General features: G+C 40.1%; 1 protein-coding gene across 1 annotated transcript; it reads right to left on the reverse strand.

Moving 5' to 3' along the window:
• On the reverse strand, positions 1 to 26,211 carry slc35b4 (solute carrier family 35 member B4). The gene is made up of 10 exons (XM_048553907.2): positions 25,993 to 26,211; positions 18,565 to 18,678; positions 16,917 to 17,019; positions 15,681 to 15,730; positions 14,636 to 14,717; positions 12,244 to 12,304; positions 7,779 to 7,888; positions 6,065 to 6,140; positions 4,208 to 4,283; positions 1 to 3,461 (listed from the first exon to the last, which is right to left on the reverse strand). Exons 1-10 carry the CDS (start codon positions 26,067 to 26,069, stop codon positions 3,224 to 3,226), a joined length of 987 nt encoding a protein of 328 aa, XP_048409864.1. The 5' UTR covers positions 26,070 to 26,211; the 3' UTR covers positions 1 to 3,223.
• Between the last annotated feature and the right edge of the window lie 1,103 nt (positions 26,212 to 27,314).

Raw genomic sequence — 27,314 nt, forward strand, 5'->3', positions numbered from 1 at the left:
TGCAATTGAACAATGTGCATTTTATTGAGGTAACATGATGACACAATGCACTATACCACATATGAAAGCAGTTGAGATACTGAACTCAAAAGAGCAGGTTGATCAATACATATTACATTGCATTGGATTTCAGACAAACAAGAAAAAAAATCAATCAGGTATCCTTAATAGCAGCCTCATCAAGACAAAGGTTTATCTATAGATATGTTACAGAGGTCCAACTGCTATGAAGGCAAAACAACTGCTTTTTGTTAAAACCAGTTTTAAGTCGTCCTTGGTAGCTTTTTAACACCGCAGGCAGACAGTGAATAACTTGATTTGACATCATAAATGAAGAATACACCCCACTTAGCAGTTTATGAAGGGAGGGTGGCACACAAAATAGATATCCCCAGGCAGATGTTTTGAACCGTATAAATCGTTATAACATTGCTGGAAAAGACAGTCTGGGTGATGGTCTTTAGTTATTGATTTTGCAGATGATTAAACAAAAACAAGTTTCACTGGGATAAGGAAGGACAGGAGCAAAGAAAGTGAGCAATGATTTTTCATTTCAGAAAACTGTCTATTAATAAAGTCACTACCATTAGCATTTCTGGTAATACCAGTCCTTTATAGTTGTAAAACAAATAGTTGCTATTATACAGCACTTTCACGTAAACACTGGAGGGCTTCACATAATGAATTACCTTTGAAGTGCAGCAAAGATTGTGTAGATATTCATTCCAAGTCTTTGTACTATTGAGAATTGTGTGAAAATTGTAACAACTTTTATCACTTATTTTCAACATAAACATAATTAATAGCAAAGGAGTTCCAACAGAACATTATCTATCGGTGGTTCTTTCTTAGATAAATTCATTCGATTTCAGTTTCTGCCTTTTAACTATCTAAATTAATCAAGTCTACAGAGTGTTGGTATATCACCTGTACAAAAATTATACACATTATATATTGTTGACATTTATTCTATACAATTAAATTAACATTTCATATAAATGGTGACTCCACACCTCCAAGAAATTAAAGAGCAGGAGATGGCCATACAGACCACTGCACAGTCCAGTCTCTCAGTGTGTTTACCTCTTGCAACACCCAAACCCTCGGTCCATTAATCCATCACATCACCAGACCTTGAATGCTATCTCACTTTATCACCCAGACTGTGTGTTAAACCACCACACCACGCAAACTGGCAGTTAACCTAAAACACTTCCCAACCCCTCAGTCCATTAACCCAATCTGTTATTCTACTTATACTGTCCAGTTCCTCAGTACTGAATCCAGCCTTGTCAAAGATTAAATGCAATCGAATGCAATAATGCCCATTAGTGGGCAGAGAGATCATGAAGGATAATTACCCCACCCTCAATAGTTCCATGCATGTGATGTTCAGCCCAACGTTAAGCACACTCAGTGGCTAGATACTCAAGAGAGAACCCACATACCCTCTGGCTGCAGCAGATGCTAGAATTAACTAGGAGAAACTTCCCAAGGAGGAAAGAAGTGTACCTATGGAGTAGCAAATTAAAGTGAAGGAGATGTGTCACTAGAGGCTTCAGTTCAATAGGGACAAAGGAAAACAGGTTATACTTCTGTAATGGGCCAGGAGGTTCTTCAGACAAGCACAAAATTGCAGATGAATTCTGCTGCAGACCAGACTTCCATGAGGTAAAGGAAAAGACTGACTGGGTAAAAAGTCTATTTGATGGCTTGGCAGATCTGTGAGACAGCTTGTCATCGCTGTCAAGGAGTGTGGCGAAATCCAGTTGTAAACGGATGCAGGGATTTGCACAAACCTTGCAGCCCATTCAAGGCAACATTTTTGGACACATACGTGATGGTCAATGCATGAACTCGTGTAACATAAGCAGAAATCAATCAATGGATGAGTTCTGCAACAGGAACCTAGAGAGCAGTTTATTTGTTGACATCATGTTGGGGAAAACAATGCTTAAATAGCCTTGCTGGGTCTCATAACAGTTTGTACTGTAGAATCTGTAAATTACTGAAATTCCACTCTGGGGAAGTATGAGTGGTTCTGTGGAGCACAGACCTGCTGTCTGTTTCAGGATGACAGCATTGGTGCTTCTGCCACTGCTGCTGCTGAGCTGGTACAGTCTGGAGATGGGCCCTCAATCCCAGAGCTACTCAATGGCATCCTGAAAGTCATCTGCAGTCTTCCCACCACCAATGTATTTTAGCAGCCTACCATCTGTCAGACATCAGTGTAGTTATCACTGAGGTAGCACTGTGTAGGAACACTACACCAGACAAATGCCCCAAGGGAAATTACAAAGGTGAGCAATGAGGTATTCAATGTATTATTAGAAATGTTACATAAAGTCAGCATGGAATGGTTGAATTTCTGGTGTTTTGTTTCAGAATTTAGACCAAGAGAACATGTGATTGTCTGGACAAGTGGGAGAGAAAGAGGAGGAAGCCTGAGGAAACAGGGGCTGTTTTTTTTCCCCCAGGGGAGCAGGAATCTGGTGATACACTCAAGGCCAACATGTGCCGTGATATTTCAAACACCTCCTTGCCTTCGATAGCCTTCTGACTAAAAAAAAAAATTTTCTCCAGTGACACAGTATCGCAAAAATATAGTCACAAAAACACCCCCCTACCTTAAACCTGAACAGAGATACCTATAAATAGTACAGGTTTGCGGTTTTTGGTGTAACTGAATGCACATTCAGATGTGTGTTTAACAGACAGTAACAGGACCAAAATGTAAGATCAGGTGGCAGTCTATCTACTCTGCACATTGTCCGTACATGACAGCATACACACATTACTGTCAGTCAAATCATGATCAGTGCTTTTGGATCCCCTGCCAATATTTTTGTCACTAAGTTTCCATGCTGCGAAACCAACAGTGCAGTGAAGCCAAATTTTACAACCAAAATGTTTAAATAAAAAGTTATAGCACCAAACTTGAAAAAAAAACTAATCATTACGGTACTTTTTAAGCATTATTTTAAGTGCCTTCATGTGGTTCTGTCATGTTTTTTTTAATAAAAAAACTACCTTCAAATCCAATAGAAAGAACTGACATGGCCAGATCAAAAATTCACTAAGGGAATGAGACAAATCATACATTTACAAAAATAGCATTTTCACAGGTAAGCAAGGAATTAAAATTTGTTCTTAATAGTCACTTATTTTTCCTCTGAATGTTTCGGCTGAATGCCTGAACCCGGTTATACTGTGATGAAGTAAATTATTGCAATTTTCTCTTGCTGTGGAACAACAACTTGAATGTGTTCCAAACTTCGGCATAAGTGAGAGTCCCGATAAAAACTACTACCGTCCCAAACCAGTGCCAGAAGGTGAAGGGGTTTTTAAAGTAGACAATAGAGAAAATGAGACTGATGAACTTGCGAAGTGTCACAACAAGTGTGACTGTCAGGGATGTGCACTCTGTTGTGAGAATAAAAACACCACGGATGCAAATGTATCTGAGAAGGCAAGAAGTTAAGGACAAAATATGAAATTGCTACTTTGTCACAAAACTAGATTGTTCCACTGCACACTTGTAAACTGTTCTTCATTGGGAAAACCTACTTCTTGAATTTCATTTGGCAATTAGACTAAATGATTGGCTGTGATTTGCTTTTCAATGGAGTCGTGCAACACAACAATATTTCTGTTAGATATTAGGCTTGTACAATTCAGTAAGCCATTGCATCTTAGTGCCACCCCTCCAGCTGTTTCTCTGTATGCCTAATCCACTATTGTTTGTCAGATGTGACAGGTTATTAAGGGTTAGCTGTATTTGATTAGGACTAAGTACATGAGGAGCTACAAATATTGAGCGGACTTTTATTGAATGAGCAGATTTATTTTGTATAGTGATGTCTGTAATAAATACGTCAAACAATTTATTTTATGTCAGATTAGTTCCTAGAATTTACCCTTGATGAATACCGGGTGGGAAATTTAACACAGAGGGTGTAAGAGCAAAGGGTATGAGTTGATGAGAGTTTGGCATTACATTGGTCTAGAGTAATACGTTATGTATTATGGATAATATAAATGTGACGACAGAACTAGCAGCAAGTTAATCTACTATTCACTCCAACTAAAGGCAGGCAGAAATTGAAAGATAGTGCTCCAACCTCAAATCCCAGGGACGGAGATACCTCCCTTTTATTGAAGACAATAGAGAGATATCAGCATGGATTCTCAATGATGAAAAGGATACTGAGTTAGAACATTGAGCACCAGGTAAAACCACATGACTGGTAAAGTGATTCCTAGGAGTGCAATCTCCATCAATTCTGTGAGGAAAAAGATAACACAAACAAAAAGCATCATATACTACATCAGGTTTTTAATAGTCCATGATATTCAAGGTGACAATGTAAAAAACACATGTAGAATTATACACAACTTTACAGGTAAAACAGACTATTCAATTCAACAGAACTACTCCAGCATTTTTATGAACCAATCTCTCCCCAATCTATTTCATCTCATACTGCCAATGTATCCTTCTATTTCTTTCTTCCTCATCCATTGATGTAGCTTCAATTTAAACATGTTACCCTCTCAATTACCCCCTGTAGGAGTGTGTTCCTCATCTGCACCACATTCTGGGTAAAAAAATTCTCCCGCATTACTGATTTAAGTTTTTCCATAAGAATTGTGTACACCATAAATAATGGTATATGAATTGACCCAGTAGGCAAGGTGACACTATTTTTCTGGTCCAAATGTTCATATTTTGGCATATGCTTGATATTAAAGTTGAACTGCTTTTCCGCTATAACAAGCTATATTAGCAGTTAACTTCAATTTTACATCCCACAAATCCATCTTTTACTTACTGGTATCTTATAATTGGGCATTAGGGTTCAAGTAGTCAATACCGGTGAAGCTGATGGCATGTCCAGCCTTTATAGTTAGAAGCAGGTGACATTTAAAAACAGGATCACCTAAAGCTGTGCTGGCAGTTCATTTTATACTCAGATGTACAGGTTGAACCTCACTCTTGGGCAGATTTTGAAGGAAGATTTCGAAGGTCAATTTATCTGCAAACATCTACAGTATGTGGCCTCTAGGTCTGGATGCTGCACACAAGTAGCAACATTTTCAAGCCCCTTAATAATTTTAATTCCCTTCTGTCAGTGTTTCGAAGAAAAGGCTGGATTACTTTTTTTCTAAGTACAAAAAGCAAACTATATTTTCTAAACAAAACTGACCCAGCCCAGTCTCCCCTGATGGTTGTCCTTTCTCAGTTCCAGCGTGATCTTTATTCGTCTTAGCGAACCTTTTCCAATGCTTTCATATCATTTTGTGTAAATCAGATTTTGTACAATCTCTTAATAGTGTATGATCTAAATTAAACTCTTGATTCAGTTGCAGTTTGTAGCACATTACTATGGTTCCATAATTAGTTATTTTCAAACCAACTTGGTTGCTTAATTTACAATCTGTCTGCAACTCACTCTCAGGTATCAGCTGTGGTACCCCCCTTTCAACATTCCTGTATATCAAATGCCGTAAATTGCCTGCAATGCCTTCCCCACAGATGTGGCTTGGATTGGGAGTAGAAGTCCGACTTTCATGTACCTCAGCACCTGGGGAAACACTTTAACCCTTATTCCAATCAAAGTAGCCTTTTCCATTGGATCAATAAGCGTGTGACTTCACACACATCAATTACAATGATGTTTTCTAAATTAATTTTAAGTGTTAAAACATTTGGGGCGGTACGGTGACTCAGTGGTTAGAACAGCTATCTCAAAGCACCAGGGACCCAGGTTCAATTCCAGCCTTGGGTTACATCTGTGTGAAGTTTGCACATTCTCCCCGCATCTGTGTAGGTTTCCTCCCACAGTCCAACAATGTGTGGTTTAGGCGGATTGGCAAGCTAAAATTACCCATAGTGTCCAGGGACGTGTAGGTTAAATGGATTAGTCACAGGAAATGCATGGTTATGGAGACGGGTCTGAGTGGGATGTTCTTCTGAGGGTAAGGGTGAACTTGGGCTGAATGGCCTGCTTCCACACTGTAGGGATTTTATAATTCTACATTTTCTTTTTAAAATACCACTTACCAGACTGGTTGAAGAGAACTCCATGATGGTAAATGTCAGAGGTAAATAAGAGGAAAGCTGGTAATGGCAAGAAATGCTGAACAGAGAAAAAGGCAACAATGAGCACCTCAATCAGCTGAAGAATATCTAGACACAGTCTGAGAGAAAAGTTGGCTTTATTCGAGTGTGTGTGTTTGTCCTGCATTTTCTTGTAAATCAATGTTTTCTTGGCCTTTGCAAGATGTACTGGACAGTGAAAATGAAATGCCTTAAAGTGCTCAGAAAGAGACAGCCACAACGAAGCTGTTGCACAGGCATCAAGAAACTCCAGATTTCACAATTTACTTCACAGCCAATTAAGTCACTTTTGAAGTGTAGCTACTGCAGTACATAGGTGTGGCAGCCAATTTGCACACATCAAGATTCCACTAACAGCGATGAGACAAAGATCAGATAATCTGTTTTGGTGTTGGTTGAGGGTTATAGGTTGGCCAAAACACCAGGTGAACCCCAGTTAATCTTCTTCATAATAGTACCATGCAGTCTTTTATATTCATTTGACAGGAAAATACAGCCTCAGTTGAATGTCTCATCTAAATGCAGACACATCAGTTAGCGCAGCACTTACTCGACTGAAGTATCAGTATGAATTATGTGCTCAAGCTTCTGGAATATGATTGAAACCTGCAACTTCTGACTGAGAGGTAAGCTCAACAGGTTCTAGGGCCACCGCATAAAGAAAACGTGTATGAAAAGATCATTTAGCAGAAGTAAAGTTTCAGACAGAGTCCAGAAATTTCACATTGCATTAAACTCCAAGATATCTTCTGCACTTGAAGTAAAGGGATCTTCCCCATTTTAAGAATGAAGAACACATTAGGTAGTTAGCCTGTCTCTCTTTTTCATTCTACTATTCCTCCTGTCCACCATGACCACCCACAGTTGAGAATCAGATCTAAGTTGCACAGATGTAAGAGTGGACCAACCTCTGCCTAGCACCAGTGAACATGATCTTTCTGTCCTAAAAGGTTGTACTAAGTTACAGTTAACTCTAACAGAGACCTTCAGGCAATCCGAGAGGACTGCTCCATGGATGGCCTCACACACACTGGAAATTGATCAGTGCTCTTCAGGCATTAGCTCTAATGTGGTTGGAATGACCCAGATTTTGGGAGCTGATAGCAACGTAATTCACTCAAAATTTGCCATGCCATCCGAGATTTGTCATATTCTTTTATAGTGGGAAATGAAAGTTGAAAAAACAGCTCCTATGAGAGACATGAAGGCTCTGAAACCACCTGCTAGTAATGGAAACAGCATTCAGTTTGACTTGTGCAGCAGTACATAACAAAATGATACTGTCTCACCCAAATCTTATAGGTTGTGACCGTCTATTCCGTTTCCATCATTTAGGTTTGAATTATTGGTCTTTCTTCTGGATCTTGTGTTAATATTGAATTTGAATAATTTGATAACCAAGGACTATCAAACATTCACTTTTTCCACTACTATGGCAACTTATATTTTATTTCTTAGAATAATTCTAATTTAAAAATGAATCTTGTTACTGTAAAAAGCTAACATCGGCCACATTTACAGCCTATAATTCCAATAATTCTTAACTTGTCCTGAATAATAAAGAACTCGAAATATATTGCTGCACAGGACAGGGAACATCACCTCAATATTTGCTAAGTCAGAAATAAGTTATCATTAGTAAGAAATCATTACTCACATTATAAAACAATGCCTCTGTAGAGTGTTTGCCATATTGCTTATATAATGTTTCTTGAAAAAGTCCCATTCTAGCAGACATGAAGAGTGCAAAAGTCAGCATAAAAATACCTGGAGAATAATAATAGAAAAAAATCATTAAAGAGATGTTTAATATGCCCACAAGAGACATACTGTGGACAGATGACAAAGGTAACAGTGGATAAGCACTTTTAACATACTTGAATGGAGACAGTCATTAAGAATTTTTTTGAAATTCCAAATCCTTGGATGATTCTTGATCTAGTGAATATCTAGGGAAAATGCTGTCCCAAATTACAGGCTAAAATGGGCTGTTCAAGCTTCTGACTTCATTAGATGCATCAGCTTTTGTTCTAGTTCAACTCAAACCAAAATCATTTTCTCCCTTCATCTCCTTATGCCGCTGTGGAAAAGTTGGTTTCCTTGGCAGTGGCTACTTTCAGGGCCTCGCCAAATACTCATTCTATTTTCAGGAAAATCAGTCCAGGAACATTATCACTTGTTAGGAGGCTCATAATTGGATAAAAGACAAGTTGCATTTATACAGCACCTCTGACATAGAAAAATGTCCTATAATATATCACAGAATGGTTATCAAACAAATTGTGACAGCAAGCTATACAAGATGACGTTCTGTCAGATGGTTACTGACTTGATTCCGCAGGTAGGTTTTAAGAATTGTCTTAAATAAGGAAATAGGTAGAGAGGAGAAAACAGATAGGAATCACAGAATCCTTACAGTGTAGAAGCAGGTCATTTGACCCATTGAGTCCACACTAACATTCTGAAGAGCATCCAACCCAGACCCAGACCCAGACCCCTACCCTATCCCTGTGACGGTGCATTTCCTATGGCTAACCCACCTAACCTGCACATCCCTGGACACTGTGGGCAATTCAGCATTACCGGTCCACCTAACCTGCACATCTTTGAACCGTGGGAGAGAACTGGAACACCTGGAGGAAACCCACGCAGACATGGGGAGAATGTGTAAACTCTATATAGATGGCCACCCAAGGCAGAAACCCAGGTCCTTAGTGCTGTAAGGCAGCAGTGCTAATCACTGAGCCACCGAGCCATTCAAAGAAACAGAATTCCAGAATAATGGCCTTGGCAGCTGAAGACACAATGTTACCAATGGCCGATTGATTAAAATTCTAAAATCAGGGAATTTGCAACAGGTCAGAATTGAGTGTGTGTGGGCGTCGAGGATTGTACAACATTACAGAGATAGGAACGTTTGAGATCACAGAACTATCTGAAAGCAAGAATAAGAATTTTTAAATTGAGACATTGTATAATCAGAGCCACAGTGTAATGGGTGAATGACACCTAATGCACGTAAAGTCACTGGCTGCTGAATTTTGAATAAGCTTAAATGTTATAGTTCTTGCTACAGTCTCAGTCTTACGTTCCTAATATGCACACTTTCCAGAGGAATACCAATTAAAAAAGAATAATGCTAACTGGTGGTCAGACACTGTGGGGCAAATCAATGTAACCTATTACCGTAGTCAGCATCAATCAGCACAATTCAGTACATATCTCAAAGCTATGACCTACCTGATGTACCAGATTCAATGCATTCCTACCATGAACAATCAGGGGACCCATCATGTTAAAATGGCATAAGGGTAGCTGTATCAGAAATGAAAATGGCAGTTGTACTGGGTACATCTCTGATATTTGGGCGCCTTATTGGGTCAGAGTACAGGCTGAGGAACATTTACACTATTTAATCGGTGACTCGGTCTTACTGGGTGAAAAAGTACACATTCTCCAGGATTCAGACTAAAATCTTCTAAAAAATTCAAGCGATCCGGTTGACATATTTTTCAGCAGAACTGCAGTAAAGCAATACATTTTTACAGAAAGGAATCTTAAAGTTAAAACTATGAATGTCCCTGTGTTCTAATCCAGGCAGTTTAAATCCTTTTGATGGTCCCAATTGTGAAACCAATTCTTAGTGTGCTTTTAGGGAAAGTTAATCCCCTATGGAAGATCCATTCAAACTATTGTGCAAAAAATAAATTCTCAACTGTCAGCTCAACGGTGGTAACAGATGTGAATAAATTTACTTACTATCTATAGACTATGCTGTTACAAATGAGTCTTGACATTTCCATCTTGGTCTTCCTCTCCTTCTTGCTCCATGTACCTCAGTGTGGCAGGCCATTATTCTTCTTCCCATTCTCGAGCTGTATCCAAGCAATTAGGTTTTTGAGGTTTCCATTCAAGAATCCATTTCTTTTATAAGCCATGGTCTTATTTTCTCATTCTTCATTTTTTACATGTGGATACTCAAGAGTATTCCCCTTAACCCACTCATGTGTATTCTTGCGATTTTTCGCACCTCAACCTTTCACAGGTCCATATAAAAATGAGACAACCATCGCTTGAAAAACTCTTTGCTCTTTTCAAAATATCTTCAGCCCTCAATATCTTGCTTATTCTTCCAAACACTGACGCGGTTCTCTGCTTCTTTTGATGCTGTTTCTTGATCTAATACTAACCCTCCCAAAGTATACAAACGTTCCCACCTGTTTAAGTCCATCAGTTCCAACTGCAATATGTACATCTGCTTTTACTATTGTAAAACACATCCATCACGTGATTCTACACTTCTACATTGGTGGCTTTTCAAAGCACTGTACCATCTTTAAAAAGTTCTCATTCTGAACTTTCCTAATGTGTCCCCTACCATCTGCTCAGTTCCTTTTCAATCTGCAATCTTCCCTTTTAAAATAAATTACTCTTTTTTTATACCATTAGTCTCTCAAACATATGGTACAACCATTCACCTCGTATCTCCCGTGGATTGCTTGTCATCTGCTGACAGACTTGTGCCCTTTATGTCTCCTCTAGTACTGTTCTGTTGTGAAGAAAATTAGGGCTATGGTGCGACATCTACTCCAACCCATCTGTTATATTTTCAGAGTCTGGGGTCTAAAGCTGAAGTCAGATAGGTAGCAATAATCACTGTCCTTGCATGACATCATTTCCAGTCTATCCCAGTGTCTTTGGCAGAAATGAAGATGCACGCAGTTAAGTTTCTTGTTCAAAGCATAATTTGACTTGGCACAAGAAGGGAAAACAGCAAGAAAGAAATGAAGAAAATAAATCCAATGTCAGAATGTTTGAGTTTGAATATGACTTTAGCGGCTTAAGCTCAAATTCCAAACCCCCGCACCGGTGTCTTCATCTTTATGGCACTCCTCACAGCCTTCCACTTTGATTGATGCTGCCAGCGTCTGTCTTCTTATCTCGAGTGGCTTGGGACCAAGTTTGTATCTCACAGATGCACCATATGAGCATTAGCCATACTTTAATATGTTAGATGCTACAGAAATAAATTGTTGATTCTATCAACAACAATGAGAAATAAAAAATTGGAAGAAATGTAATAAAACTAACAACAAATGATGATAACACAGTGTGAGGCTGGATGAACGCAGCAGGCCAAGCAGCATCAGAGGAGCAGGAAAGCTGACGTTTCAGGTCTGGACCCTTCTTCAGATTTCATTCAGCTTCACACCGTGTTATCTCAGATCCTCCAGCATCAGCAGTTCCTACTATCTCTGTAACAACAACTGAAGTCAAGTCAATCAAAATCAGTAGAACACAATTTGACTGAGTGCAAAATAAGTGATTTGGAAGGCAGTGGATCAGTTAAGGATTGAACAGTATATAGTGGACAGACAGTCTTCTTACTCTTTGATAATGGAGCAAAACAAAAGCCAGAAGTATTGCTAATTCTTCCTAAGAAGGTTAAGTCTTGTATCAGGTTTTATCTTAGCATCTAGAAGACCAGCAGGTACAAAGTGGCTAGATTATAGTTTTGGTCAGAATTACCAGAACCGCGATGTGGTCCAGAGTAACAGCAGTTCCCTGGGCCATGCCCAAAGAGCATTTTTTGTTTTGTGTGTTGGAAGTGATGTAACATTGGCAGCTGATTGGACCAATTAAACTCTTCTGGAGTGATCCATGTCCAGCACTCACGTCTGAGCATGTTCTATTCAGGTTGGGAGGGTTTAACTGCACTTATTTAACTGAGGGTTTAACTGATCAACAGTGGCCCATTTTACCCCTTCTCTAATTCTGTGACCACAAATAAACAACACTATGAGGAGATAAATCCAAGTCTTGTAGCTGCACAGAAGTACTCAAATCTAAAGTACATTTCTTCAAATCTAAAGTACATTTCGTGTTAACTCAAATCTCAAGCAAAGTTAGAGAATGTCCCGCATTTCATTCATAGCACAGAGAATGGCCATGAGACCTAATAAATCAATGTTGCTGTCATACTCCACATGAGCTTACTCCCACCTTATTGCATCCAAGCCTCTTGGCAATGTCTACATTCCTTTCTTGCTCATACATTTAGGTAGATTTCCCTTAATCTATGCAGAATTAAAACAGACATCCACCAAAATGTATTGCCTTACCTATCAGCCACCGTATAAATACATAGTAACCCTCATCAGCAGATGCACTTGTACGCGAAGACTGGAACACAAAACAGAATTAACACGATAAGGCAGGTTACGCAAAATAGAGACTGAATCTTAATGGGAAGAAGTAGCTCAGCTAACTCTCATCAAATTTTCACAGGGGCCTCATGATTCAGTGGACTGTCAATGTTATCATTTTACATGTGAAGAACAGTACTTGATTCAAGTGTCAACGGGTTATTGCCGTTCACGGGGCTGCATCCCAGGAATTACACCATGTGGTTCCCAGCCACACAAACCAAAAAGAGTATACAGTCCATTTATTTGGCAGAATTCATTGGTCTCAAGCCTGTGGCTTATAAAGGGTCAGGTTGTGGCATCTGAAGGTTATCCAGTAATATTCCAGGATCATTTGCCTCGCTGCTGTCCAATGACTTCAAGTGGATCATGCTTAAAAAGCTTCAGAACACAAAAGGGTCAAAAGATGGAATAAACTGGTGCTTATGGACCGGTCATCCACAACACTCTCCACCATATTCCAGGAAGAAAAAACTGATAAGGATTTTTTTGGCGGGGGTGTATAGTTGAGAACTCATTCTACAATTGCTGGTTACTCTGTTGGTTGCACATCAATACACAAATTCTGGAGGAGAATCTGGGGTGCAAGCAGTAGACTAGAACATAGCATTGGGAAGGGAGACAGGTTAGATTAATTAATCAGTAGTAAATTTATGAAACAAACTGTCTAGTAAGGTGCAAACAGCACCAGCAAGTTCAAAAGTATGTGTAAGAAATATTTATCAGATAAATGATTGATGGATGGGTATAAATTGTAAAACTTCAGGAGTAACATGGTGGATGATGGCAATCTATCCTGGTACTTTATGTTTTTAAAGTTTCTACCTTCAGGGCAGGTCTGTTAGTTCCAGATAAGCCCTTACTGTTCAAGCATTCAGTAATTGAGAGATGCGCACAGAGTTGACAAGTAGCTGTAAAAGTAAACTATTGAGTTTGTACTTTAAATCTGGACAAATGCTCCTTGAATTTCAAGCATATACACAGACATACCCAAAGTTAATAGAATGACTGATCCTTATAAAGGAAAAGAAGTACAGTGCATAGGAAAGGAAAATGAATTGGGTAGTTACCTGAGGAACAGGTGCATGAGGATTAATAAAGCCACAAAAAAGTATGATTCTGTTGAGTGAGGGCTGAGGGTCACAGTGTGTAATAGTTATTGACACACCAAATAGAACAGAGAACGACTTCTGGCAAATGTTCAAAATGCAGGGCAATAAATGTGTGCAAATTCAGAACACAAAAATCTTTAACACATCACATTTACCTCCTCTAAAATCCTACTGTTGACAGGACACATGCCTCCTCATTAAGAGTGTGTAAAGAATGTATCTACATGACTAGGACCGTAGGTATTATTTCATGTGATTGTTGTCTAAGCAGCACTTGGTAGTAAATTGCATAGTTACGTCAAATCACTCAAAGCATCACTTTTTCTATGTTGTAGAATCTTTCAGTATTAAAGGAGACAATTCAGCCCATCATGCTTGTTACAATCCTTTGAATTAGCTATCCAATTAGATCCTCTCTACTTTTTCTCATCACCTTTCATTGTTTTTCCGTTTTCATGTGGTTGATAGTGCTCCTGTGAAAAACTGTTGGATTTTTTATAACCAAGTCATAGGTGCTTTATAAATACAGCCAATCGTTATTGTTAATACTCAACTCTCTCTTCAAAAGTCACTTACTGAATATGCTTTCACTCTGCTTTCAGGCAGCAAATTCCAGATAGACAGCAGAACAGTCACTCCAACCTGCAAAGGCTAAATCCACAACATAGAGTCCAATCGTGGATGTGATTCCACAACTGAACAATATTTGTTGGATAATCCTGAGTTTGTAAACAATTATGCCAACAATTGATTTAGGGTTGTTAAGTGGACTTGCAGTGTACTGGAAGTTACATGTATTAATACATAGAGCTCCACTACTTACAGACAGAAAGAATATGTATACACACTGTGCTTTTTTCAAACTCAACAAGATAGATGCCTGTCTTGCTATGGTTAATTTCTTAGGACAATGCCTTGACCAATCAGAGTCAACCTGCCTGGTTTAAAATTTATGCAAAGCCTGACAGTTAACTATCATTCATCTTTAAGTGGTGCATTCTCCATGACAACATTCAAAGCCCACTTGCCAACAAATCAGCATCTTCCTCTCACATGGTATAACTTTTGAGTTTTCCTTAAATTAGTATTCATGTGAATTGTATCAAGGAGTGCAAGATGAAAAGCTTTATCAAACTTGTAATTTTCAGTAATACTCATGTTATGCAAAAACTTTAATAGATAGACCTTTGTCTTACCACTTGTTTTGCAGACATGAATGTACAGATAAAAATTCCCAAAGAAACCAGAGCTACTGAAATGTACTTCGCAATTGTGTATCTGTGGAGGGAAAAATATAAAATCTTGTTTCATATTTAACATAGGAGACGAGTAGGTCATTCAGTCCCTCAAGCCTGTTCTGTCATTCAATGAGATCATGGCTGATCTGTGACCTAGCTTCATACACTTGCCTTTGGCTCATATTCTTTAATATCTTCATTTAACAAAAAAAAACTCAGATTTAAAACTAATTGGATAAATTTGCAGTGTTAAAATTACTTAAAATGACACTGGCTGCAGAATGGGTTTCTGTTTTTCACAGACTGCACCTGGATTTAGATCTACCAGCTCCCCTGGGTGAGGCATTTTCACTGTTCCGGTCACTACGAATCTCAAGTTAAAGATGCCTAGACAACTTGCCAGCTCTGTGGAAGTTAATTATTCAGGAAATGGACATTTCTGCAAGAACATTCATTACCCATTTCAATGTGGCACTTGGGAAGCTGAGGAATCCTCTTTGCATGCATCTAACTGGTGGATCCAAGTGAATGGCTTTTGTGCCTCTTCAAAGTGCAATTAAGAGTGATTGTATCGGTGTGAGACTGGAGTCACATATAGAGGAGTTGGCTAAGAACTGTGGGTTTCCTTCCCCGGAGAACACTAATATCCCAACGTCTATCTACTGCTAAAATATTCGCAGTTTATGGTTCCCTACCGAGTACAATTTGGTATCATCAGACCCCACATCAAAAAGCAAAGGCACTGAAAGTTGCTACTTTAATGTCAGCCTTTCTTCTCTTCCTGCTTTTCTTTAACTGAGCACTGTAGTGACAGTCTCTTTTTCATCTTATTTCCATTTCACTGCAACAGCTCCAAAGGCGTTCCAATTTTAGTTATTATCAAGGGCCTGGTCTGCCACAAATCTATTCCAATCAAATTCATCTGCTTTGACCCACAGTCTTGTGGTCAATGCCAACCTGATCAAAATACAAATCAACAATGGACATAGCATAAATGACTGACCTTTTCTTTAAAATGATAATTCCCAATACCATGCTGGCTATCAGAGAGCCCTGCAAACAAAAATATGACATTAAGCAAACTCAGTAAATATGATTCTTATTTCAGTTCAAGAAGCATGCACTAACTAAATGCCATTAACTAAAGAGATTAAGGACTGATGGTACAGGCCATTTGGCCCTTCAATCCATTTCTTGCACAGGCCATTTGTAGACATTAGAGTCTTCCTTATCTTCTTCATTTGCACACGAATGGTCCTATTCTCCAATTACACACCTCTTTTTGTTTTAGCATCTTTGCACACGCTGTCTTCTATTTGGGAAGTAGTGGGAATTGTTGGAAGAATCAGCAGGCTAATTATCAGCTTGGAGTTTGGGAACCATATCCCAAGCATTCAGTGGTGTCTGTCAAACTAGCATTGGTAGGGAGGAGTTGTTTCTTTCAGAGAATCCTAGAATTCCTAGAGTGTGTAAGCAGGCCATTCAGCCCATCAAGCCCACAATGCCCCTCTGAACAGCATTCCACCAAGACCCAACCCCCTTACTCTATCCCTATGACCCTGCATTCCTGTGGTTAATCCACCTAGCATGCATATCCTGGATACTGGGCAATGTAGCATGGCCTATCCACCTAACCTGCACATCTCTGAACTTTGGGGGGAAACCAAAGCACCTGGGGGAAACCTACTCAGACACTGGGATAATGTGCAAACTCCACACAGTCACCCAACGGTAGAACTGAACCCAGGTCCCTGGCGCTGTGGCGCAATAATGCTAACCACTGATTCCACCGTGCTGTGCCACAGTTTTGGTGGATAGTAAGTTAAAATACCCAAGTGAGAACACAACTGAAAAGTACAAGAGGCACTCAGTGAGCAGATGGAAACATTTGTGGTCAGTATGAGGGACATCATTTGGGAATTAAGTTGCTCAGAGTTGTGCAATATTCCTGAACTGTAAAACACAGCTCTTGAATATTGAACTCAATTGTCTATCATACTGAAAGTGTACAAACCTTCGGTATAAAATGTTACCTAGTATTCAGATAAAGACCACCTTGATGCTAAGGTATAAGGATCGACAGAAGGAATGAGCTTCATGGGCCAAATCATCTGTTTCATTTGTTACCTGCACTTTGGTAAATTATACATGCACTGTCTTGGAACACATGGCTTTTAAGCTGTTTAAAAGTTTTAGCTTCTGCATAAATGTAACAATTCAATGGGTGCATATCACTTACTGATCTGAAGATCATGTGCAAAGGCATTGGAATGTTGAAGTTGAGGGCATAATTATTGACCACACTTACGATGAAAAACATGGTGACCATGATGAAATAGTTCCTGTGCGAATAAAAAAAGTGAGAGCGGTTGAAGCTTAACCTGCAGTGTTGTCTCATAAAAGATTATAGAGGGAAACTACAACCACCAACATTCAAATGGAATCAAAAGAGAAAAATATAAAAAAAAAATTCTGAATAGAAACAACAAAAGAAAAAGACTACAGATTGTCAGCTCTTCTGCACAATTTGTAGGAGGCAACATTCCCCAACAATCCAGGTCGAGCAAACTTTAACCTGGGCGACATGCTGTTGATGGTTTTGACATCATATAAACTTTGAGATTACACTGCTGAAACCACAAGTGTCAGTGGTGATAATAAAATGTGAGGCTGGATGAACACAGCAGGCCCAGCAGCATCTCAGGAGCATAAAAGCTGACGTTTCGGGCCTAGATCCTTCATCAGAGAGGGGGATGGGGAGAGGGAGCTGGAATAAATAGGGAGAGAGGGGGAGGCGGACCGAAGATGGAGAGAAAAGAAGATAGGTGGAGAGGAGAGTATAGGTGGGGAGGTAGGGAGGGGATAGGTCAGTCCAGGGAAGACGGGCAGGTCAAGGAGGTGGGATGAGGTTAGTAGGTAGGAGATGGAGGTGCGGCTTGGGGTGGGAGGAAGGGATGGGTGAGAGGAAGAACGGGTTAGGGAGGCAGAGACAGGCTGGACTGGTTTTGGGATGCAGTAGGTGGAGGGGAAGAGCTGGGCTGGTTGTGTGGTGCAGTGGGGGGAGGGGAAGAACTGGGCTGGTTTTGGGATGCGGTGGGGGAAGAGGAGATTTTGAAGCTGGTGAAGTCCACATTGATACCATTAGGCTGCAGGGTTCCCAAGCGGAATATGAGTTGCTGTTCCTGCAACCTTCGGGTGGCATCATTGTGGCACTGCAGGAGGCCCATGATGGACATGTCATCTAAAGAATGGGAGGGGGAGTGGAAATGGTTTTGCGACTGGGAGGTGCAGTTGTTTATTGCAAACCGAGCGGAGGTGTTCTGCAAAGCGGTCCCCAAGCCTCCACTTGGTTTCCCCAATGTAGAGGAAGCCACAATGGGTACAGTGGATGCAGTATACCACATTGGCAGATGTGCAGGTGAACCTCTGCTTAATGTGGAAAGTCATCTTGGGGCCTGGGATAGGGGTGAAGGAGGAGGTGTGGGGGCAAGTGTAGCATTTCCTGCGGTTGCAGGGGAAGGTGCCGGGTGTGGTGGGGTTGGAGGGCAGTGTGGAGCGAACAAGGGAGTCACGGAGAGAGTGGTCTCTCCGGAAAGCAGACAGGGGTGGGAATGGAAAAATGTCTTGGGTGGTGGGGTCGGATTGTAGATGGCGGAAGTGTCGGAGGATGATGCGTTGTATCCGGACGTTGGTGGGGTGGTGTGTGTCAGTGGTGAGACTGATTAAAACTGGTGTTGCACAAGAGTTCAGAATTACAGGAACATCAAGACTTCTGAAACAATTTGAAACCATGAGGAACATTCTGAGACAGATTCTGCTAAACTGGAGATGATTCAGTTTTACACAGAAAGGTGCTCCATTCCTTAAACTGCAGAATTTCTCCTTACCTTAATGGGATTGCCCGAGGCTTTGTGAAAAAGTGAGCTTGAAAAATTAAACCTTCCAATGCTATGAACAGGAACTGTCCAAACGTCACAAGGTTTCCACATCCAGGAAAATCCCTGAAGTAAGAATTTTTTAAAAAACAAATAATGCTGTCAGTGATTTAATGACTAATTCCACTGGTCCAATTAATAATGTCAAAGCCTTTTCCAGAATTACAAAAAACACACAAATCAAGCCAACAAACTCTAAAACAACTATAAAACATTAACCCTATCACTGGATTCAAGTAAAATTGAATGATCCCAAATAAAAGTACTGACTTGTGGTTCACCACAATAGATGGTTCACATTCCATGTATCATGGTATATAAACCTACTAAGCACATAACACAACCTGATTTTTCTGCACCAAAATCTATGATTAGGCCTACACTTAGTGACTACCCAATTTATTAAGAAATACTATACTTGCATTCTGAGCTGATTTCAATGTTACACTTTAGAAATGCAAGTTGTATACCCCTTTAAATCAGGGCATAGAATCCAGCAGACTACACGGATTATGTTGCCAAGCATATGCACTGGAATTTAAGATGCAAAGAGCAGGCTGAATGTGACAAATGACCAACAGAAATGATTCTCTAGCAAAAGGAACAAAGTGTAGCACTGGTTTCAATGTAAAAGTTGTAACATTTATTAATTCATTAAATAACGGTGCCATGTAAAGGGAATTTGCTGTTATTGAAAAACTGGTCTGAGAATGAAAGGAAGAGGATGAGTCTCTTCTAAAGAGATTAAATGAGCTACAAGAACAGTTAATAGTCATAAGTCTGATCTTAACTGTGTTCTGACAAAGAGTCACTGGACTCAAAACGTGAACTTTGTTTCTTTCTCCACAAATGTTGCCAAACCTATGAGTTTCTCCAGCACTTTCTGTTTGTGTTTCAGATCTCCAACATTCACAGTTCTGTGCTATAGCTTATTGCTTTATTCTGCCTCAGGACTGGTCATTCTCACCTTCTGACACTATCACTTAAATGGCAGCAAATGCCATTCAGCCATCATGCCCATGGTAGTCAACCAGAACTTCCTAATCCAATTCCATCTCAACAGCCTTTACCCATAATCCTTTACATTCTTGCTTTCAAACGTTTTCTTCAAAACTCCTTGTGCTAATATGGTCCATTCTCCGAATGACTTCTCTTTCACCTCACATTGTTTCTAGAATAATCGTATGCCTGCGGCCTTGGAACCAATTGTTCAATGGATACAATTTTTATCTTTTAATTCTGTTCAAACATCTTATAATTTTAAAAATCTTACTCATTAGATCTTGGGTAGCGTGATCAAGTGATCCAAAATCTAGGGTCTAGGCTTCAGTCTCTGAGGAAGGGATGGATTCAAGTTGCACTGCTACTAGATCTAGACTGTGTCTTTTGGGTAGTTCAATTAATGCCTTTGGTTGAATAACTGATAACTGAATCTTAAGGATGATTTTCTTTCATGGGAGAATCTAGAACACAGGGGATACCATTTAAAAACAAGTAAGCTTCCATTCATCACATGACAGTGATAAGAAAGAATTTCTTTTCTAACCAGGTTTTAGTCTTTGGAACTCTCTTCCCAGGACAACAGTGGAGCTGTAACTGTAAATATATTCAAGACCAAATTAAACAGACTTTCAATCAACAACAGAATTGAGGGTTGTGTGTGCATGTCAAAAAGTGAAGTTAAGACTGCAATTAGATGAGCATCATTGAATGGCGAAGCAGGCTTAATAGCAACTATCTTAAACCTGCTTCTATAACTTGTGATGGTCTAGGCCCGAAACGTCAGCTTTTGTGCTCCTGAGATGCTGCTTGGCCTGCTGTGTTCATCCAGCTCCACACTTTGTTATCTATAACTTATGATTTTATTTTTGAATTGATTTATTACTGCATTATGTACTGAGATACAGTGAAAAGTGCTGGTTTATGTGCTTTACAGGTAGATCGTACTATACATGTGCATCAGGGTAACACAGCAGAGTGCAGGATACAATGTTACAACTGCTGAGGAGGTGCAGAGAGAGATTAACATTAACATGAAACAGGTCTATTCAAAAGTTGAATAACAGCAGGGAAAAAGCTGTTCTTCAGTCTGTTCATATGCATATACAAACTTATATATCTTCCGCCCAACAGAAGAGAGTGGAAGAGATATAATTGGGGTGGGAGGGATTTTGGTTATGTCGGTTGCTTTCTCAGGAAGTATAGATGAAGTCAATAGATGGCAGGTTGGTTTATGAGATGGACTGGGCTGCAGTCACAACTCTCCGTAGTTTCTTTCAGTCTTGGGAACAGCAGTTGATATACCATGTCGAGATTCATCCAGATTGGATGCTTTCTATGGTGCATCTGTAAAAATTTGTAAGAGTCTTTGTGGACATGCCAAATTTCCTTAGTCTCCTGACAACATAAAGGCATTGTTGTGCTTTCGTGACCATTGTATCAATATGGGTGGACCAGGACAGATTACTGGTGATTGTCACTCCCAGGAACTTGCAGTTCTTGATCATTTCCAACACAGCACCATTGATGCAGATAGGCATGTATCCTCCACTCCACTTCTTGAAGTCAGTGATTAGGTCCTTCGTTATGCTGATGTTGATGAAGAGATTGTCATCTTTACACCAGGCCATTAAGCACTCAATCTCTTTCCATGTGTAACCTGAAGAAGTTACCCTCCTTCCTCCGGACCAACCTCAGGGAATCTCTCTCCCACTGCAACTCTCTTGTCTCCACCTATCTTCTTTTCTCTCCATCTTCGGTCCGCCTCCCCCTCTCTCCTTATTTATTCCAGAACCCTCTCCCCATCCCGCTCTCTGATGAAGGGTCTAGGCCCGAAACATCAGCTTTTGTGCTCCTGAGATGCTGCTTGGCCTGCTGTGTTCATCCAGCTTCACACTTTGTTATCTTGGATTTTCCAGCATCTGCAGTTCCCATTATCACTCACTCTTTCCATATACCCGTTTCATCATTGTTTAAGATGCAACCTACAATGGTGGTATCATCAGCGAACTTGTAAATGGAATTGGTGTGGAATTTGGTCACACAGACATGTGAGTATAAGGAGTATAGCAGGGGGTTTGAGTATGCAGCCTTGCAGGGCACTGTTGTTGAGGATTGTCATGGATGAGGTATTGCCACCTATCCTTCCTGACTGTGGTCTGTTGGTTTGGAAGTAGAGAATTCAGTTACAGAGGGGGAGCAAAGACCAAAGTGCCGGAGTTTGGAGATGAGTTTGTTTGGAATTACGGTGTTAAAGTGGAGCTGTAGTCAATGGCTAGGAGCCTAATATGATGATCTTCTCTCTTACTATTTCAGTGAAAGGAAGAATAATCTTGAGCCTTTATTCAGAAAGTATCATTACTGTAAATCTTTATTGTGCATCTTCAGTTCCAATATCGTTCTAAAAGTGGACAGCAAGGAAATCTGGAGACCAGCCAACGTCTTTTAACATTACTTCTTTGCTTTTATATTTTTACTGTGAGAAACCTTACGTTCCATCTGTCCTTTAATGGCATTCTCCCAATATTCCCAATTTTCCAGAGCTTTGTTTTTGTATCTGTAAACTACTCTCTTCTGAAACAGTTTTACTACTGGGCCAATTCACTTGTCCTAAAATATACTGTTGAACTGCACCTTTACCTATTCATCTATTGTATTAAACAGTTCATGCTTAGGGTTCTTGTGGCAGTGGTAATATCCCTACCTCTAGATCAGGAGGATTGAGTTCAAGTTCCACCTGTTCCAGTGGTGTGATATAACATCTCGAGCACATTGATTAGAAGAATGCAATCAAATTACTTTTTCCCTTCCAACTCAATTATGATTTAGCATCCTTCCCCTCTTCCTCACTGTTGATGGTTTGCACTGCCCATAATGGGCTTTGTATGTAAATTTATAACTGGTTACACGGTGGTGGTTAATAGCTAAAAATAAAAAACAGTCACAGTGACTTGGTGATGGGGAAAAAAATTCAGTCATGTGTAAGAGCTCATCTGGATAGACAAGAAAAAAAAAGTTCATGTCCTTTATAAGAGAAAGCAAGAACTGCAGATGCTGGAGTCAGAAGTGTGGACCTGGAGGAACAGAGCAGACCAGACAGCTTCAGAGGAGCAGGAAAGTTGACGTTTCAGGTCGGGACACTTCTTCATGTTCTTTGCCTTTTGAGGCACACTAGTGGTGTCCTTACTGCCAGGTCAGGTTTCAAGACCAACATGGGGCCCAAATGGAAATCCAATATTGGTTTCGTGTGGGAGGACTGCATCAAATTTGATCATGACATTCACAATGGGCAGGATATTGGGGGAAGCGCTGGTTGCCAACTTGGCCAAATTAACAAAGGGGTTACATTGAATTTCAGCACAGACACTGACCATTTGACCCAAACAGTCTACACTGGAGTCTACATTTCACACAAGTGTCCTCTTGCTCAATTAAGAAATAAAAAAGTGAATACTGCTTTGGAGAAAAATACAGAACATAGAACAGCACAGCATAGTACAGGCCCTTCGGCCCACAATGTTTACCCTAATCCTAACGTCTATCTAACCTCCACCCCTACCTTATACTATCATCCATATGTCTATCTAATAGCCACTTAAATGCCCCTAATGAGGCCAACTCCACTACCCTCTCCGGCAGTGCATTCCACGCCCTGACTACCCTCTGAGTAAAGAACCTATCTCTGACATCTCCCTTAAATCGACCTCCACTCACTTTAAAACTATGCCCCCTTGTAATAGCTACCTCCACCTGAGGAAAAAGTCTCTGGCTGTATACTGTATCCATACATCTGATCAATTTGTACACCTCTATCAAGTTACCTCTCATCCTTCATCGTTCTAAAGAGAAAAGCACTAGCTCTCTCAACCTGTCCTAAGACCTTCCCTCCATTCCAGGCAACATCCTGCTAAATCTGCTCTGCACCTTTTCCAACGCATCCACATCTTTCCTGTAATATTCATAAACTGAAATGAAGGAAATTAAGGACTAAGATATGGGGAGAAGTGAAAGAACGGATTCTGGTCAATCTTCACAGAGAGAAGAAAAACCTGCTCCAAAGGAATTTCATAATATGTCTGAACAGTTTGATTAAAAACAAAACAGTTCATGTCCCATGTAGTTTCATTTCTTGGGCCACAACATGTGCGCTATATCAGGCTTTCACTGAATTGTCAAACTTTGATGCTGTCCCCTCTTTTGTCCATAATCAAATCACAATATATGAAAAATAAACAAAGTCTCAGCCCAAAATCTCTGTGGCTTACTACTTCCCAAATTTATCCAATAAGGAAAAGATGCCCTTTAAAGGTACTCTAAGCCACTTGTTCATGAGCCATTGCTCTCGGAGGCTACTTTCACCTGTATACAAACAGGAAGTGTTGGAAATACACAGCATATCGTGCAGTATCTGTGGAAAGAGCTGATCTAACACTTTAAGCTCAATACTTATTATCAGAACCAGCAAAACTTGAGATGTTATAGATTTCCAACAAGTACAGTGGCAGGGAAGAAACTGCATAAGATTAGAAGGTAGGAGTGATGAAGTATCTAAAGAGATGATAGTGCAAGGAACAAAGGAGTATTCTTGGACAAATAAAGAAACAAAAGACGGCTCTAAAGGAGCTGGAAATGACAGCAGAATCTCTGCCATCTGAAAAAAATGGAAGCAGTGAATCTAAAATTGTTGAATTTGAAGCTTGTAATGGGGCTGAATCAAAGAAGCAAGAGATGTTCCCAAAGCTTTCCTGAATTTCATTCAAACACTGTAGAATGCCATGGTCAGAGAGACCAGAGTGGGAATGGGATGAGAATTAAATTCCCTCTTAACATTCTGTGCCTCAAATTTGATGATATATCTCATGTGCCATCTCACCAGATGTTTTGAGAACATGTTCACCCACGACATCCAATGCTCTTTATCATGGCATTTCCTCCAAGTATTCCATTAAATTGACATACGTAAGAACATAATATGTGCTTTTCAAAATGTGATTACTGATCATCTACCTAATGTGGTCTAAAGTGCTGACTTTAGGTGAATTGTTCCCAGTAGATGAAGACCCTTGCTGAGAGCGCGCCTTTCTAAAGTTAGTCTTTTGTCTAACACAGGCATGGCTTAAGTTTTCCAGTTTATCCTTTTCCCCTTTACTTAAATAGCATTTGAGTATTGCTAGAAGAGAGACTTGCTGTGGGGATGGGGCAGGGAAATGCCAGGGAGGTGGTAGCTGCAGGAGGAATGAGAGGAGGAGGTTGCAGGAGGGTGGGGTGAACAGGAGAGATGGAGTGGAAAAGTAGGCTGTGGCAGGGGCAAATGAGGAGAAATCAACTTCAGAAAGGGTGGAGGAATAAACAGTTTGCAAGTAAGATGGTACATGCAGGCTGCAAAGGAGAGAAGTTTTGAGTAGCAATTTTAATGCAGCAATTTATGAATAGTTTTTTGGAAATCAAAATACACTACATCCTCAGAAAACGCTAATAAATTCATCAAAAAATTTCACTTTCATAAAAATACACTGACTCTGCATGATCATAAAATGATTCGCACAATATCCAAAGGGAGATGGCTGTTTGAGTTGGTTCATAACAATGCCAACAGCTCATGTGCGTATTGCATGTGCACTGCACTAAATTCAGACCTAAGCTCTCATCCTCAAACTAAATGTGAAATTTCCACATGTTATGATCACACTTGACTAGAAGATTCTTTATTATGAGATCAATTAATACTGTCACATTAGAGGTTACCAGATCGAAAGATTACTTTCCACTTGTTGGGTCAAAAATAAATTGTTCTGAGACTGTCCCCAAAATATTCTATAAACTGATTTTCAATGCTACCTTTATCAACTTGATGTGTGAAAATATATCTTCCAGTGATTTCGTATTATCACTTTTAATTTCAGAGTTCCAGAATTCATAACATTTTACCAAAGTCTGCGGAAAGGTAACAGTCAGGCCCCTGGGCTCCCCTGTAAGTAAATGAAGGTGACAGCCAGATCCCTGGTGCTCACCTGTAAGTAAATGAAGGTGACAGCCAGATCCCTGGTGCTCACCTGTCAGTAAATGAGGGTGACAGCCAGATCCCTCATGCTCACCAGTAAGTAAATGAAGGTGACAGCCAGAACCCTGGACTCCCTGTAAGTAAATGAAGGTGGCAGCCAGATCCCTGGTGCTCCCGTGTAAGTAAATGAAGGTGACAGCCAGATCCCTGGTGCTCCCGTGTAAGTAAATGAAGGTGACAGCCAGATCCCTGGTGCTCCCGTGTAAGTAAATGAAGGTGACAGCCAGATCCCTAGCCTCCCGTGTAAGTAAATGTAGGTGACAGCCAGATCCCTGGTGCTCACTTGACAAAGATAATGGCCAATGCCTGCTCGCACTTACCTGACCAATAGTTCCAGAAACACAACATTGCTAGTGCAGCCGAGGAACACCAGGCCGATAGCGAAGACTGTGCGCATCTTGCCCCTCGGAAAGGAATAGCGATCGAGGTAAGATAGCTCAGTTAGGCCTCTGCTGATACCTACTTACTCCTATCGTGCCACTCACTGTACCATCAACTGACACGTCCAAAAGGCCGCCATCTCTTTGCCTCTCGCTTTCCGGTCCTACTGCGCATGCTTCGCGCACGATGCATCTCGGGGGTTGTAGTCCTTTCCTCCCAGGTCGGCTATTCCACGCACACTGCATGCCGGGTATTGTAGTTCACCCACGGCGGATAGATAATGTCATATCACTGGAAGTTGTTAGGGAATAATTGTGGTAACGCTAAATGAACTAAATATGAAGTCAACAAAAAGGTAAATACATTTAACAAACACCATCAATTGCTTTGTTTTCTATGTTTTGGGGATTGGGCACTTTAATTTTAGAATTTATTGCCCCTTGAGCTAGCAAACTTTACACTCGAACCACTCACTGGATATTAGAAGTTACAATGAATTTCTTATTGAATTTATTGGCTTCAATTTTCAGGAGAAACATTTTTACCCAGACTGGTTTGAAAGCGAAACACGAAGGTGATATGAGGCGATTGTTGTAGGTGCATTCGTGTGGAAGCGAGATAAGCACATAAGGGAGAAAGGAATAGATCATGAAGATAAGAAACTAATAAGAAAAATAAGGTGGAGACGAGGATTTTCTGCAAGTAAACAAAAAGGATGAGAGTATCTGAAATGAATATTAATCCTTTTCAAAGATGAGACTAGAAATTAACAACGGAAAACAAGGAAATGGCGGGATTTTGAACAAATATTTTGTATATGTCCTCACATTAGTAAACATTAAACTAAACAGAATTGTAGAAAATAAGCAGAAGAGCCACAGGACCTCAACTGTTATCATTAGAGGATAGTTGAGCTAGGGAGTGACAAATTCCTTGACGTGATGGCATGCTTCCTTGTGCCTTAAAAGAAGTAACTACAGAAATAGTGAATTAATGAATCATAAGCTTCCAAATTCTCTGATTCTGGAAAGATCGCAGTGGATTTGAAAACCATACATATAACATTTCTGCTCAAAGATGGAGGGAGGCAGAAAGTAGAAAACTAAAGGCCAGTTAGCCTAACATTTGTCATTAGGAAAATGCTGGTATCCGTTATGGAGGAGACAGTAACAGGACATGTTAAAAATCATAATACAAGACAACAAAGTCATTGTGGTTTTATAAAAGATAAATTCTATTTGACAAATCTATTTATGTTCTT

Source organism: Stegostoma tigrinum, chromosome 25 (genome assembly GCF_030684315.1).
Source record: "Stegostoma tigrinum isolate sSteTig4 chromosome 25, sSteTig4.hap1, whole genome shotgun sequence".
Lineage (NCBI taxonomy): Eukaryota > Metazoa > Chordata > Chondrichthyes > Orectolobiformes > Stegostomatidae > Stegostoma > Stegostoma tigrinum.